A 14,391-nucleotide genomic window follows, 5' to 3' on the forward strand; every position below is an offset into this window, starting at 1 on the left:
GAACCCACCCAGCTATGCCAACCTCCTCTTCATTTCTGCATCTCAGTCCCTCCCCCACAGCTTTTCAAGAGGGACATAACCATGCCTTCCCATTACTCCTGGAAATGGCATGAAATTCTGCCCTTTCTGCAGGTCTCCAGAGGAGCTGATCCCTGAAATTGCTATGGAATGGGTCTAAAAATTATAGCATGTGTCAGGCAGGCCCTGTGTGATGTGCACCAGCCTGGGTAGACAGAACCCAAATTCCTCATTCCTCTTGTTTCCTGCATGTGCAGCCTTCCTGGTCACTCTCTGGATACTGTCACCAGCAGGGACAGGCAATCAGTGCTGACACTTTAATGGCATTTTTATTTAGGTTTGACATCCCCTGTTACTTGTCAAGAGGGTTCACTTGTGACCTGATCTGACTGCTGGTCCTTATCTCTGGAAATGATCCAAACCCAAGCAGGAATGAAAGGGAAAAAACTCACAAGGAAACAATGTTTTTTGGGTTTTGTACCCAGTGAGAGCATTTTGGGTTGCATTTGGACTTTGCATTTGGGGAGGTTCTTTTTGTTTTCTTTGCAGAATAAACAAAATTCTCACAAAACTTACAAGGAGAGCAAAATGTTTTACTTTTTTTTTTTTTTTTTAAGGAAGACAAAGGGGGAAACAGGAAGAAAATTCCAATCTTTTCGTCAAGCAACAAAAATACCAGCCAAAAGAAAAAGATATTCAACTCTGTGTTTGGAAAATCTGTAAGAATAACAAAGGTGTAACTATATTAATTATACTTTCTCAGCTTTATACAAACACTTATAAAACATGAATGAATACCAGAGGGAATATTTTTCTTAACAAAAAATTAAAACAAGCTTTTAATACCTATCCCAGGAAAACCAGTTTGTTTGTTTAAATAGTAGTTTAGAAGCCAGAAAATAAAACAATAAAAAGTAGTTACTTTTCTAGGGATTTAAATTTTGGAGTTAAAATCTCTTGATGGCATCTAGGGAAGCCTGAGTTCTGTAGTTACTCTCAGGAAACAGCATTGCTGACTCCAGCAGAAAACAGTTCAAATTGTGGTGATGTGGAAGGTGGAGCTTTTGAAACCAGTGGAGCTTGTGGAGGAGTCAGAATCTTAAAAAATGCCAATATTATTTTAAGAAGGGGAAAAAAAAAATTATTTCCAAAAGGAGCAAAACTGGAAGGTAATGAGAGTCAGCTTCTGTGTTCTGCTTGGACTGAAGCTCCCATTTGAAAGCTGATATGGGCTTTTCCAAGTGCAGGGATAGTTTCAAGCATTAACATTATCAGCCACGGATACTGAGGCCCAAACCCACAGTGCTTGAGCAGAAGTCAGTTTGTAAATACCTAATAAAGGATATGATGGACTTTTCTTTTTTACGAGATAACCAAGAAACAGACTTTACTTCATATTTTAAGAAATTAGACTATACCAAATGTGTAATAAAAATATTTTCTATAGGATTTTAAAATATATACATATATAAACTACCTAAAATTTTAATGCCCTGTTGATATTGATGTGGTCTCTACAGGTTTTTAATGTAACTAAGTGAGGCTGCCCAGCAACCTGCATTATACCTCAGTGACTACAAAACTCAAAGCTTTGTCCGCACTGTAACTTAAACCTGCTTGAGAATGGGATTTGAAATTGCCTGCTGGGCCTGATCCAACACCCACTCATAGGCCAAGTCCACTCCTGACTGCAGGATTAGGTCTTAGACACAGTCCCAAAATGATGTGGTTTCCAACCCGGTTGGCTGACCAGTGAGAAAGGCACCTGAGGGAGTGCTTTGAGGCACTTCTTGGAAAAATAGAAGCTGTTATATATTTGATTTAGAATATTTAAGGATATATAGGAACAAAGACAATTAAGACAATTTGGGCACATCTATATTCCATGCTGAAGAGAGGCACAAACTGCCTGAGTGCCAGACATAGCCTATGTCCAGGCACTGGATGTAGATTTCATCAAGCCCAAGCAAGGCTGAGAGCCTGGGGTTGCTAAGGGAGCGAAGGGCATTCATGCCTTCATCCTTCCCACCCCATTCCTCTCTAGATCCCAAGCCTGGCTTGCCCAGCCCATGAGGAAGAGGTAAACTGGCAGGAAGAGCTCCTGTGTCAAGTGCCTGCAATGGCCCAGAGGTCTGGGCTGGCACTTCCATCAAACACAGCCTAAAGCTGGTGGCGGAGGTGGGTGAGGGAGGAGAAGCACAGGTGACTGTCGGGCCCTGTGTCCACTGAGAGCAGCAAGAACAAGGCTTTGGGCTGTGCCAAATCCAGCTGGCATTCCTGTTTCATCTGGCACTGTGTCTAAAGCAAGTTCAGATTAATTTTCCATGCAAAGTTTGAAGCACAGCATAGAGAAGGTGTGAGGGCCAGACCCTGATCTAACGCAGACAAAACTCGCCACTACCATGGCCTGAGCACTTACCCTTGCATTATACTTTCAGGTAGGTACCGTGGGAGTTCTCCTGCTTCAAAGAGTTAATATAGGGGATTTGACCACCTGCAGAGGAAAGTTTCTCACTGAGCTTTCTGTTCACCAGCTCCATGTGCCTGGAGTTTTTCCTGGCTTGCCGGAGAGACCTCTTGACTTTCTTCACTCGATCGCGCAGCTGCTTGTTGCGCTTCTCCAGCGCCGCCACTTTCTGCTGCAGCTTCTTCACCCTGTCCTCCTCCTCAAACAGGGCCTTCTGCACCGAGGAGCACATGAGCTGTGGGGACAGCAGCAGGTGAGCTTTGCACAAAAGGTTATCACAGCAAGGGTTAATTCAGGCTTTGCAGAAAACACCTCACAACTTTTCAAAAGCTGAATGATTTTTTGGGGGGAATTTTTACTTTGTTTTTGTATCCTTTCGAGTAGAATCCTCTCTTTCACTTATGGATTTAGTTAAGACCCAAAATTGTAGATCTTGATGATACTAGTGATTCAAAATTACTTTCATAAACTGTTTTGTCAGATCTGTCCAGTGCACTAAGGCTACATCGAATTTATGGAGAAAGGCTGCCCTAATTCTGGCACTAAACTGGAGTTTGGGTCAAGGGGTGTCACTTTTGGAAAACTCTAGTTTTGATTCAGCTTAGCAGCCATTCAGAAACCCCAGATTCTGATAAGAGCCTGCTCTTTGCTCTTTATGTCAACATGTGAAATAAGGACAGCACCTGCCAAACGCAGAACTGGTTATTTTGCTTTTCCAAAAACAGACGTATCTTAAACACCCCATTATATTGGCTTGTTTAAGACAAAACCCTAGAGGGCAAGATCTCAGCAGCCTCTAGTAGCATCCACGATCCCATAACTTTAACAGAAGTTATTATTTAGGGGGTCATTGCCTGAAAACTGCTCCTCCCACTCTACCCCATACAACTTACTGCAATATTGCCCCCAGAAGGGACATCAAGATCTTGATGCTCACCCATGCCAGTGGCTCTTAGATAGGAAATAAAAAACACAGGTGGTTTCAAAGGTGCTGCTCCCAAGGCATCACTAGAAGAACAGCTCACAGGGCATTGTCAAATCCACTGGGCTGGGTGATGGTACAACTGCAAAACATCTGTTGGACAAGTGCTCATCTTCTACTACCTCGTCTGGGATGACCCAAAAGATCTCTCTTATCTCATGGGTATGTTTATGGTCTCACTGGTTTCCTGTTTGAAGGTGCAGCAACAGGAGTGGGATGGCAAACACCAGCTGGGGCTGCTGAGTGGTCAGTTCCCAACACAGCTCGCTCAGAAGGGGATTCAGCTGCCTTCCCTTAAGCACTAAAAGTGAGACTCAGGTTTGGGCTCCGTTCTTTGCATTTCCCCTGCAGTGTCTGCAGGGAGAGACGCCCTTCCAGGGGCTGATTTACACCTCCTAGGGCAGAGGGAGGAATCACCCTCTGAACACAACTCTCTCCTTTTACTGACCACAAAGACACCAAGTTCCATTTTTTTTTCTACCTGGAACACATTTTCCAGGCAGAAAAAGAGGAGGTACCTGGAGCTCAAGGACAGCTCCACAAAAAAGTTTCTGATTTAGAAGATCCACATCAAAATCAATTTCTCCTCAGACGCCTCCTGCTTTTTTTTTCCCCTACAAAAAAAATCCTGAGATATTTTGTTACGCATGTGGGACTTTCATCTTGCTGCTGCACTGTGAGGACTGGATTCTGCTGGATTTATCTTCTAAATATATCTAGAAAATTTTCTATGTGTGTCAAGCACTCCTGGAGTCTGGATGGGCTTTCTCTGGCAGAACATTTGGAACAGACAGGGAATCTAAATAAACAAGTAAATCCTGACTGTGATGATGAAGGATTACATGTTTCTTTCCATCTTACTTTGTAGTATTTTCAACAACTGAAAGTTGGGGAGGGAGCCTGCCTTGATGAATAACATTTCATTTGCTTTGGAAACCCCCAGCAGTGGGAAACCATGGCCAGTCAACACAAACACAGCAACTGCTTCCACTCCCTTGGAAGCTCTTGTTCCTTGTGCAAAAGCACTGCAGGGTTTTGCTATATGGCAAATTCTTGCCCCAACTGTTCTCTCTCTAGGGCTCTTTTATAAACGCATGCTAGCGAGATGGGAGCTCACAGATAGAGGGACAGAACTTGTACTGAAAAGGAGAGAGTTTGGTTTTGATCGCTGCTCAATCCACGTGGTCTTTGAAAACAGCCAGCACATCTTGGCTTTTGTGTTTGCCAAATCCTTGCAAAACCTCAAGCAGAACACTTCTTGAATTTAAATCCCCGTAAAGGAGGACACTGAGTTAGGGAAATATGTTTGTTGGGAAGACATGAGGTGGAAACTCTGCTTCACAAGGGATTTCCTGCATTTTCCATGGATGCAGTGATAGGCATGGCCTATGCCAGAGTCCAGTGCAGAGGAACAAACATTTCATGCTGCTGAAGTGGGAGGTTGTGTGAACCCAACTGCGTTTCATCTGTCTGGGCTGGCTGATGGGGGAATAGCAGACATCAGGGATAGTATTATCCTCATCCCAGAGACACTCCCAAACATTTTGAGGTTGGTCCTTTGTCAGCAGAGGTAGACCTGCTCTACAGAGCCACTCAGAAACTTCTTAGACACTATCAAAAAGCTAACCAGCTTATACTGTTTTTCTACAGTCCTCACTCTCCAGTCTGAAACACACAGTTCAGGGCTTAAATTATCTGGAGATATCCAGAGACATCACAGGAACAGCACAGTTCTAAAAAAATGAGGCACTATCTGATATGCAGGGCTTTGTTTGCCAACAGGGTAGGTGATAGGAAGAGCCCAGCTTGATATCTGGATGCCTGCCTGCAACTGCAAGACTACCAGCTGGAAAATAAACAATTTGTTCCTTCTACATAGGGAAAAATAACATGGTGGAGTCCTCTCATTCTCACTGGCTGGTTACAAACAGCATTTTTCACAGGACTCTGCAGTGGGGATGATGATGATGGTGGTGATGATGATGCTGATGTTTAAGTGTGAGTGCTGTCCTGCCCTTGCTGTTACTGCTGGAGCTGTGATTCACCTGGCTGCAACCAAGTTATCCTCAAGCTGGTGCTGAGAATTGTGCAACTGTGACAGCTGTGAGCTCAGCACAGCCTGGATAACCAGCCCAGCTGCTGAACATGCTGGTGAGCAGTCAACCAGTCCAAGTTGCTACCTGGATGCTTTGGAAATGAAGAGAAGGACTAAGAAATGGCTCCTCAGGCAAACCTTATAGGTCATTTTCCAAATTCCCTTCAAAATTTGAAATCCCTAATGACCCATAATTCAGAAGAGTTGTTTGATCTGAAGATCTGTCTGCATGTCTGCTTGTTCCACAGTTTTGTTAGGAAGGCATGCTCAGCAGTGGTACACTCAAGTTCAGAGCAGTACCAGAGACGTAATGGGAACGGTGGCACAAGAACCATACAGATCCTGAGGATTTATCCCAGACAGCCTACAGCTGTGAAACTGCTTATTAAATATGTTTGAGTATATGTCTGAGAGACCATATCACAAATGCACTGAATTTAAAGTTTCACCATATTTAGACTTACAAAATCTGCCAAAGAAATCAGCACTGTAATAAATAGAATAGAATCACAGAAACATTGAGGTTGGAAAAGACCTCCATGATCATCCAATCCAATCATTAACCCAACAAACTAATTTTGCATCATCACATTTTAGGCATGCAAACCCCTTACCAAACACCCTGAAGTGATATATATACACACTTTTCTTATTGACAGACAAACACCTGCATTCTAGAAACTTGGTTTGAGGGCACAGTGGATAAAGGTGCATGGATAAGGGTGTGATGGTAGTGTTCATCCACCACAAAATGTCCATAAGTGGTTGAAGTTGGTGTTACAGAACTCAAATCACTCAAAGCCCAAGTCTTGCCCTTCACCTACCCAAGGGAGAGATGTTGAGTCTCGGTTATCTCCTCGTGCATGCTCCTTACGGCAGCACTCCTAAAAAACACTGGAGTCCCACTACCTAAAACTCTTTCCTGTGGGAGCGAGTGTGTTGCATGGAAAGAAAGACAAGGAATCAAAGAATAATGGGGGAGGTCTGGCAGAGGGGAGTATTGGGTTTGGGATGGAGTGACTTAACCTCCAGTTACTGGGGTTTTTCAGCCAAGACTAACACTCGTGCTGAAGTGTGGAAAAGTCCCTGTCAGCGCTGTTAAAGCATCGTGTTGGGTGAAGTGGTGGGGGCATGGCAGTGCTGAGTTAAACCACCTTTGCTTGCTGCAGGAACAGCACTTTCAGAGATACAGAATTGGGGTCCCTAGGACATATCCATATCACTGGCATTAATGGAGATAAGCTGGGATTTCACCCTAGGACCTCATATGCATCAGCATGATGCACAGTTCCTAGATGGAGAAAGAAATTGTTGTGGCTGTTGTTATTTTGATGAATGCTGGGTCAGCATTTGCCACAGGAAATGTTAAGTTTGTAGCACAGCTCTCCAGTTCATTCAAAATATTAGAGATGTAGATTTCTTTGGGGTATGAAGCACTGCATACAGGAAGCCTCTGCCAGGCTACATCCACTCTCAAGGTGTTCTTCTTCCTCTTTTGACTCCTCACTAAAAGCAGATTTTCTCTTTAAGCTCCTTAGATGCAGCTAGTCAAGGCAAGCCATCTTTCCCAACAGTCATCAGGGAGCAATGGGCACATCCTAGAGGAGATGTCTTGCCTACCTTACACACTGCCCTTAGGTGGACCACCTTTGGAGACTCCTGCCTAGATAACTGTCTCAGACTGGATTGGATGTCATCATGAGTCCCATCAAATGGCATCTGAATGGCACTGACTTCCCAGGGCAGGCTGCAAGGGCAGGATACAGATAATTTTCTTGGAGTTCAGAGAAACTTGTCCTGGAAACAGACCCAAATCCATGTCCATGTGCACTTGGGGGTCTTTAAAAAAGAGCTTTGTTTTGGCCTGTATCAAATCACTGCTTGGTGTGAAGGTATCTGAACTGCTGGTGGCTCTCATCTGCAGTGGGTGTTGCTGGCATCCATTTCAAAAGCCCACACTTCCCCTTCAAACTCACAGCCCTTCCACCCCTGCTCTGGCTGGGGGAGGTTTTACAGGATGCAGGGTCATTACGGGGCACTTGAGGACTGGTGAAAAGAGCCTCTGCCATGGAGGTACCTGAAGAGAGGTCCCTGGCCCCAAAACCACACCTAGAGCTGGTCCTGAGGCATTGCTTTCCCCTGGCACTTGGAGCCATGAAGCCTGAGAAGCTGCTGAGAGGATGGAAACAAAGATAGCAAGCGACAGTCACACCAAGTCACCTCCGCCAGGATTGGAAATGGGGATGGGAATTTGTCGTCACAGTCACTGCCAGTGGCCAGGAAGGGATCAACACCTTATTCCATGTACTTGTGAAGGAAAAAAGTCAATGGGTTAGCGAGTATAGAAACCACACTAATCAAGACAAGAAAGGGGGAAAAAAAGGTGCAGGGTAGGAGCCAGACTGCCTACCACAGGCACCTCGCTCGAGCCAAGTGAGCAGATAAGCCAGTCCTGACAGTAAATCCCTAAATTCCCTGCCCAGGCAGTGGGAGACAGAAGGTCTCCAGGAAGAGAAAAATAAATCAAGAGAGTACGACCTCACTCTGGGGCATCTCCAAGCTCCTTTCCTCTGCTCTGGCCGCGCAGCAGCCAGGGAGGCACAGGGGCCAGCCGCTGCCTGTCCCGGCACAGGCGGGGACGCCGCTCCCGCAGTTTCCTTTGGGCGCGATCCTCCCAGCGCTTCCCTGGATGCCGCAGGAACGCGGCCGTGAACTGGGAGCGGAGCTGCGGGCAAGTCTCGGACTAAGCTGTTTAGCAGGAGCAGCCGAGCTCCTGCTCCTCCTCTGAGCTCTGTGCTCAGCCCCACCTGCCCCATCCCTTGTGCCTCCTGCATTCCCAGGAGCCTCCCAGCTCCAGCAGCGCTCCCAGCTCCCAGCAAGGTGTGCCTGGGTCAGGGCTGGGGATGCAGAGGGTCTGGGAGCCCTCTCAGGGTTTACTCTGCCAGCCTCTTTGCTGAGACTCACATCACCCTCCTCGGACTCCCTCCACCAAAACTTCTCGGGCTGGCCAGGGGAGTAAGGAGCCGTGGGGTGGCACATGTCTCCACGGCGTACAAAAGCAGAGGCAGCAGCCAGGACACCCCTCCTGGCTCTCCACCCCTGTTACAGGGCATGCACAGAGCTCCTTGCAAGGGCAGCCAGCAGCTCACAGGCTCTGCAGCGCAGCTCTGCGCCAGGCACGAACACAGCCCGAGCCTTCGTTCCTCACAGCAGCACTGGTGGGCATTCCTGATGCTGGTCCTGGGCAGGGCACACAGAGCAGGTCTGGGCTGAGCTGCTCAGTTATAGGCAAATGATCCTGAATGTTAAAATGCACTTCCCAGCTGAGCTTAAAGGAAAATGTTTTGAGGACGGACAAACACTTTTCTCCGTGGTTTTAACAAGCAAATGTGTGTTTAAGTCTACCTTACAAGACAGGCTGCTTAAGAGATTTCTGAATTTTGCTCTGCGTGAATGCTGAAAATGTCCAAATTGCAGTCTTTTTTTTTTTTTTTTTTTTTGTCTCAGTGATTGCTGTCTTAGCAGGGCTTTAAAAGTCTCTGTGAGAGGCTTTTTTCCCCAACAATATGTACAGAACCTTTCCATTACCACAGCTACCAAAGTTACCAAAACTTGCTATCCACTTTAATTTTCAACTTAGCTTTTTCCCACCTAGTATTACTATTCTCACAATAAAACCAATTAGGTCTGATATGCCTAAAACTACTTTGCTAATATACTTTACCCCAAGTGTATTGTTCTCTGACTGAAAGTTGCTGTGTGACCATGTCTCCATCTAAACTTGTTTTACTTGGCTTGTATTTCAGTAGGATTAGATCACCATTTCCCCCACACATACACACAGAGACTAATTAAATACCAAGGAAGGGATAAAACCAGCAAGACCCAAAATCAAAGTGTATTGTGTCCTTGCTTCTCACTGATGGGAACTCAGGAGAAAAGGAGAAAATGCTGATCAGAGCAGCACAGCATCTTATGATTTGCTTCTATTTATTGAAAATTTTGAATGAACTGATTTTTATCTTGTGTTACAACAGCTTCTAGAAACAGCCTTTATTTTAGTGTTTCTGTCAAGTAGAGGGCATACACTTTATAGCACAGTAGCAGAGAGGGAAGTACAGTATATCCAAATATACCATCCCCAGATGCAGCTGAAGCTGAGACCCAGAATCAGATGGTGAAGAAAATATTTATCTTTACCACTATTAATTTGTATGAGAGCAACACAGGTTAAAACTAGCATTATACCTGGTTTGGGGTCTTTACATTAATTATTATTTACTTCAGTCTAATGTTTTACAACTTGTGGAGTTCCCTGGGAGTTCTGACAGAGGTGTCTGACGTTTTGCTGTGGCAAGTGCTGCAGGGATGTCTGTAAGCTGGGGTTTACTTAAACATGGATGTAAGAGGTACAGAAGAGCAGGTGGGAGAATGGACTGTGGGAGAACAGGGGACACATGGAAACAAGGTTGATTAAGGTCTTCAGGCACCCAGAACCTCCTGGGGGTGAGGCCATGCCAGACCTCCCTGTACCCCTCAGCAGGTTCAGAGTGCAAATGCTCAGAGCCCACATCCTCTGTCGCTGAGGAGGGAAGAACTGGGATCAGTAAATATATAATAAAATTAATGTTATGTATAATATGAAGAGAACCTTTGTTTCTCTGTCACCTATAAGACAAAATGGGGAAAGAGAGAAACGAGCAAATCCCAGCAGGCTGTGGGTAGGTATTGGCAAATGGCCACAGCGTGACTGCAATGCACTAAATGCTGCCTCTCAAGAAAGCAAAGAAATGGACATTTACTGTAATTTGAGGCCATGTCTCCTCCCCAGACAATATATCATACCCAGGGGCACTTGTATGCACAGGGGGAGAACCCACGCTGAGAAAGGCAAATGTTTAAAGTTAATGCAACAGCTATAAAAGTCAAGTTCCCCTATAAATCCCTGTGCTCTGGATGTGTTGGCTTCACACTGCACACAAGCTGCTGCAGCTCAGCTGCCTTTACAAACAGATAGGATTTCCTTGGCTGAAGGCTCAGCTGGAAGCCCTGAGCGTGCCCTGCTGCTGTGCACAGCTTTTGGATCCAAACAGAAACTGAAGGTGCCCCAGGGCACCTTGCTGCCCTATGGTGCCACTGGGGTGGGGAAATGTTCACATCTCTCCTGAGCATCCATAGGAACTTCTGGAGACATTTCACTTTATTTTCCACGTCTATTTGGGTCCAGAAAAGCACGGGGACCACACTCAGACTTGTATTTATCTGTGTTTGGTGGGTCCCTTGTGGTGGTCTTTGCATCACCCTGCTAAAATAGGTAACCTCACACCTGGGTAGGAAACATTGACTTTCTGATCTTTTTCTACAGTCTTTACAGGGACAGAAATTCCTCTGGAGGATGAGTCAGAGGAACTAATTTAGAGCAGGGAATCAGGCACTAAAACTGAGTTGAATAGTACGGAAACAACTCCAGCACGGTGCTTACGCACGCAGTGGAGATGCCCCTGTCATGGCAGGAGCAGGACAAGAGGCTCTAATGAAGCCTTTCCCTGCAAGCAGGAAGGGATTTGTGAATCCTGCATGGAAATGACGGCAGCAGCACTGAAGTCAGGCTGGGTGAAACACACGGGCTTGACAAAAGGCATCTGCATCTGCTCCTGAGCTGCTCTGCAAGCCCAGAGCACAGAGGGGACCTCAGCAAGGAGCTGTTTGCTGTGCCCCATGCCAGCAGGGCTGAGGACAGAGCCAGCAGGGCTGGGGACCAGGTCCAGCCCTCATTCAAGCACGGAAGTGCCACAGGTTGCCACGGCATGAAGTGGAAAAGCCTTGGTGAGGTTGAAGAAGCAAAGACAAAGGGAAGGGAAAACAAACATCTGTGATCTGCAGGCGCTCTATGAATAATGTCAGTGCTGAGAAAGGGACCAAATGCCTGAGAGACTGATGAGCAGCTCTGAACAGGCAGCTCCAAGCACGAACATCTGGCTGCTACTCAGAGATATTCCTGTCCCACCAGGCAGCCCAGAGCAGCCTGTCCACGGCTCCGGCTGCTGCGTGGGCTGTAAATCCTGAATGGGCCCCAGACCACCCTGGGTGAGATAAATGGGCAACAGGCTACTCTGAAGATGGCAGGATTTGGCAAATAGGCAATTTTCAATGCGGAAAGATGTATTTAGGGAACCAGCCTCCTGCTTGCATGTGCTCACATGGCCCTAAGCATTCGGGGCATTGATGACTGTTTCTATAGGAGACAAAAGCTGTTTTCACTCCAGCACAATTCCTCGGATCAGGTTCTATTCCTGGGCCAGTATTTCAATTCTCAACAGAAATACAGGGTCAGAAAAATACAGGATTACATTTGAAATCCAATGTCATATTTAGAGGCTAAATTCTCTCCCTGCCGCTTTGCTGCATTTCATACAGACACAGACGCACCAGAAATTCCCACCAAGTGCTGCACAACTTACTGCCTTATACAGGGAGAAGCTTTTCACACAGGGCTGGCTACAATGCCTGCAGAAAATAGGGTCATAAGGGAAGCATGAGTCAGGCCTCCCCGTACACACAAGCCTGCAGCACTCTTTCCAGCCTGACTTCAGAAGGAGGATTGCAGCCACAGTTACACAGGACAAAATGCTCACAGGGCTGGAGGACGCCCTGTGGTGAACTCTTTCCTCCAAGCATCTAAATTATAGAGCACACACCCCACTGCTGGTTAATGTTGCAGTGGTGGCTCTCAAATGTTTAATCCTATGTTAATAATTGTGCTGGAGAGAGATAATTACATAGCAAGTGCCACACCACTGCACAGTGAGAACATCATGATACCTTAGAGCTACAGTTCAGTCATGGACTGCCTTGGGGTTTGGGTCTTTTGTGAATAACTGCACCGAGGTCTGAAAGATCTCATAATATCCTGCTGTTATGTCTTTCTACCTGTAAAATCTGCTATTGTTCCTGGCCAAATACCTAGGGACAGGCAGCAAATGCACCTCCCTGCAAGGCTGTGTTATTGTTTGTGTATGCACAGGCTTTAAACATGATTATGAAATTAATTTTCTCTATCAGTCCAAAATTCTTCTGTGGAATTTGTTATGCTTTTCCCATATTTCTCTGACACAGAAGTTATCTGTACTTTCACCAGCTTTGTATTGCATCACATTACCAATATCAAGGGCCAGGGAATGGACAGCTTTGAGGAGCAGATGATTTGGATTGCCTCACACCCCTCCTGCAGTAGCAATCACAGTACCCACACCAGCCACCATCCACACAACTCCACAAAAATTGCCTAAATTTGCCAAAAATAAAGAAAATTAAAAGGAAAAAGAAAAAGACAAGATGGCAAACCCACTCTGAGGAAGTCAGGAGCTGGGCTCCAGTCTAGTCCCATAATTAGGACGCTGGCCCTGTCTTTTGGCAATGATAATGTTGGAAGAACAAAACCTCTATCATTCTGTGTTATCTGAACAGCTTGTTCTCATTAAGCAACACGTGCACTTCACACCTCATCAAAGAGGGCAGATAAGGTGCTTGTCCTAATCAGAGGAATGGGACTGGAGGTCTCCTCTACAGTGAGGACAATAACCAGTTAGGGGCAAGTAGTCCAGTAAATAGCTTCCCTGGCTTCCATTCCTTGTCTCCAAAAATGGGGATTACAGAACAACTGTGATTTATGGAGTCTCTGAGTCATTGTAACCTAATCAGAAAGGTCTCTATTCAAAGCCTGAATGGTGTGTATGGAACAGGAGCAGGAGCAGAGCCAGGACTCATGGGCAGATACTTGATCTGCATTCAGAATGGCCACAGTGCTTCTCTGTGCAAATTCAGAGTATGAGCCCAGAAACCATGTTTTTCTTAGGTGCTGGTAGGCATTGCCCATAACTGCTCTCTTGTCTCCTGCAATCTGCAAACATATTGTTCAGTAAGGATCCTGGACAAATTGCCCATCACTGGACAATGTGATTGATTGAACTTTCAGTGTTGAGGGATTTAGTCAATACAAGCTTTTAATATAAAAATTGTATCTTTCTATGTCACTGATTAAGGCATTTAAGTCCACATTATCCAAGAAGGGGAAAATCCTGGCTTTGTGAACATGGCTCAGATATGGCTCAGATACATGAGCAACGTCCATGGTCCCAAGACCAAAGTTTCCAGCATGATCAAAGGGACAACTTCTAGCAACTATCTTTATTGGGCCATGGGAAACAAAACAGACCATTCTTTAGGCACCATTCACCAACAAAATGGGTGTGAGTGGTTAGGTAACAATGTGGTAATGGTCATTCCTCTCATTATTCCGGACCTAAGGCTCAGTAAACGAGCAGAAAAGCCAGCAGAAGAATACATTTTAACCGGAACGGAAAATCTTTTATTCTCACTCATTACCTAGCACAGAAATCAAGGGGAGTGTGAGCTAATCTGGAAGAGCACAGCAAGAACATGGCACTAAGCCTCTGGAGGGAATGGTGAAGACCCTTTCGTGCAGATACTTGAGGCCTCTCTTTGTCAGCCAGATGTGGTTTAGGGTTAGTACATGTAATGTGCAACACAAACTCAGCTGATAAGACTGGATGACCAATTTGTTTAATCTGAGCCCCATCCAGGTGATCTCTCAGTTCTGCCTTGCTCTGTTTAATCCTGTTAATAAATACATCCCTGTACTTGCATACAGCCCCTACACTTCTCGTGGCAGTCAGTGTTACTGAAAGTCAACCAAACTGATGATCTATCCTGCTCCCTCCAGATATTTGTGAGGCATTTCAAGTGAAGAAAAACAAACAGAAAAAAAATCCTAATAAATTGCATAGTTCCAAATGTTTTTCCTTCCAC

General features: G+C 45.6%; 1 protein-coding gene across 3 annotated transcripts in view; it reads right to left on the reverse strand.

Annotated features, from left to right (window-relative positions):
* Window positions 1-691: 691 nt before the first annotated feature.
* Window positions 692-14,391, reverse strand: part of CCDC3 (coiled-coil domain containing 3) — a 34,472-nt gene continuing 20,772 nt past the window's right edge. Inside the window, exons 3-4 of one of the 3 annotated variants that reach the window (XM_041483742.1) lie at window positions 2,593-2,720; window positions 692-2,512 (exon numbers count right to left, since the gene is read on the reverse strand). In XM_041483742.1, coding sequence (XP_041339676.1) covers window positions 2,491-2,512; window positions 2,593-2,720 — 150 coding nt within the window. In that variant the 3' untranslated portion in view covers window positions 692-2,490. Of the gene's footprint in view, window positions 2,721-14,391 lie in introns of all 3 variants that reach the window. The other 2 variants (XM_041483740.1, XM_041483739.1) reach the window with 2 other exon arrangements.

Source organism: Pyrgilauda ruficollis, unplaced genomic scaffold (assembly GCF_017590135.1).
Source record: "Pyrgilauda ruficollis isolate IOZ18807 unplaced genomic scaffold, ASM1759013v1 scaffold61, whole genome shotgun sequence".
NCBI lineage: Eukaryota > Metazoa > Chordata > Aves > Passeriformes > Passeridae > Pyrgilauda > Pyrgilauda ruficollis.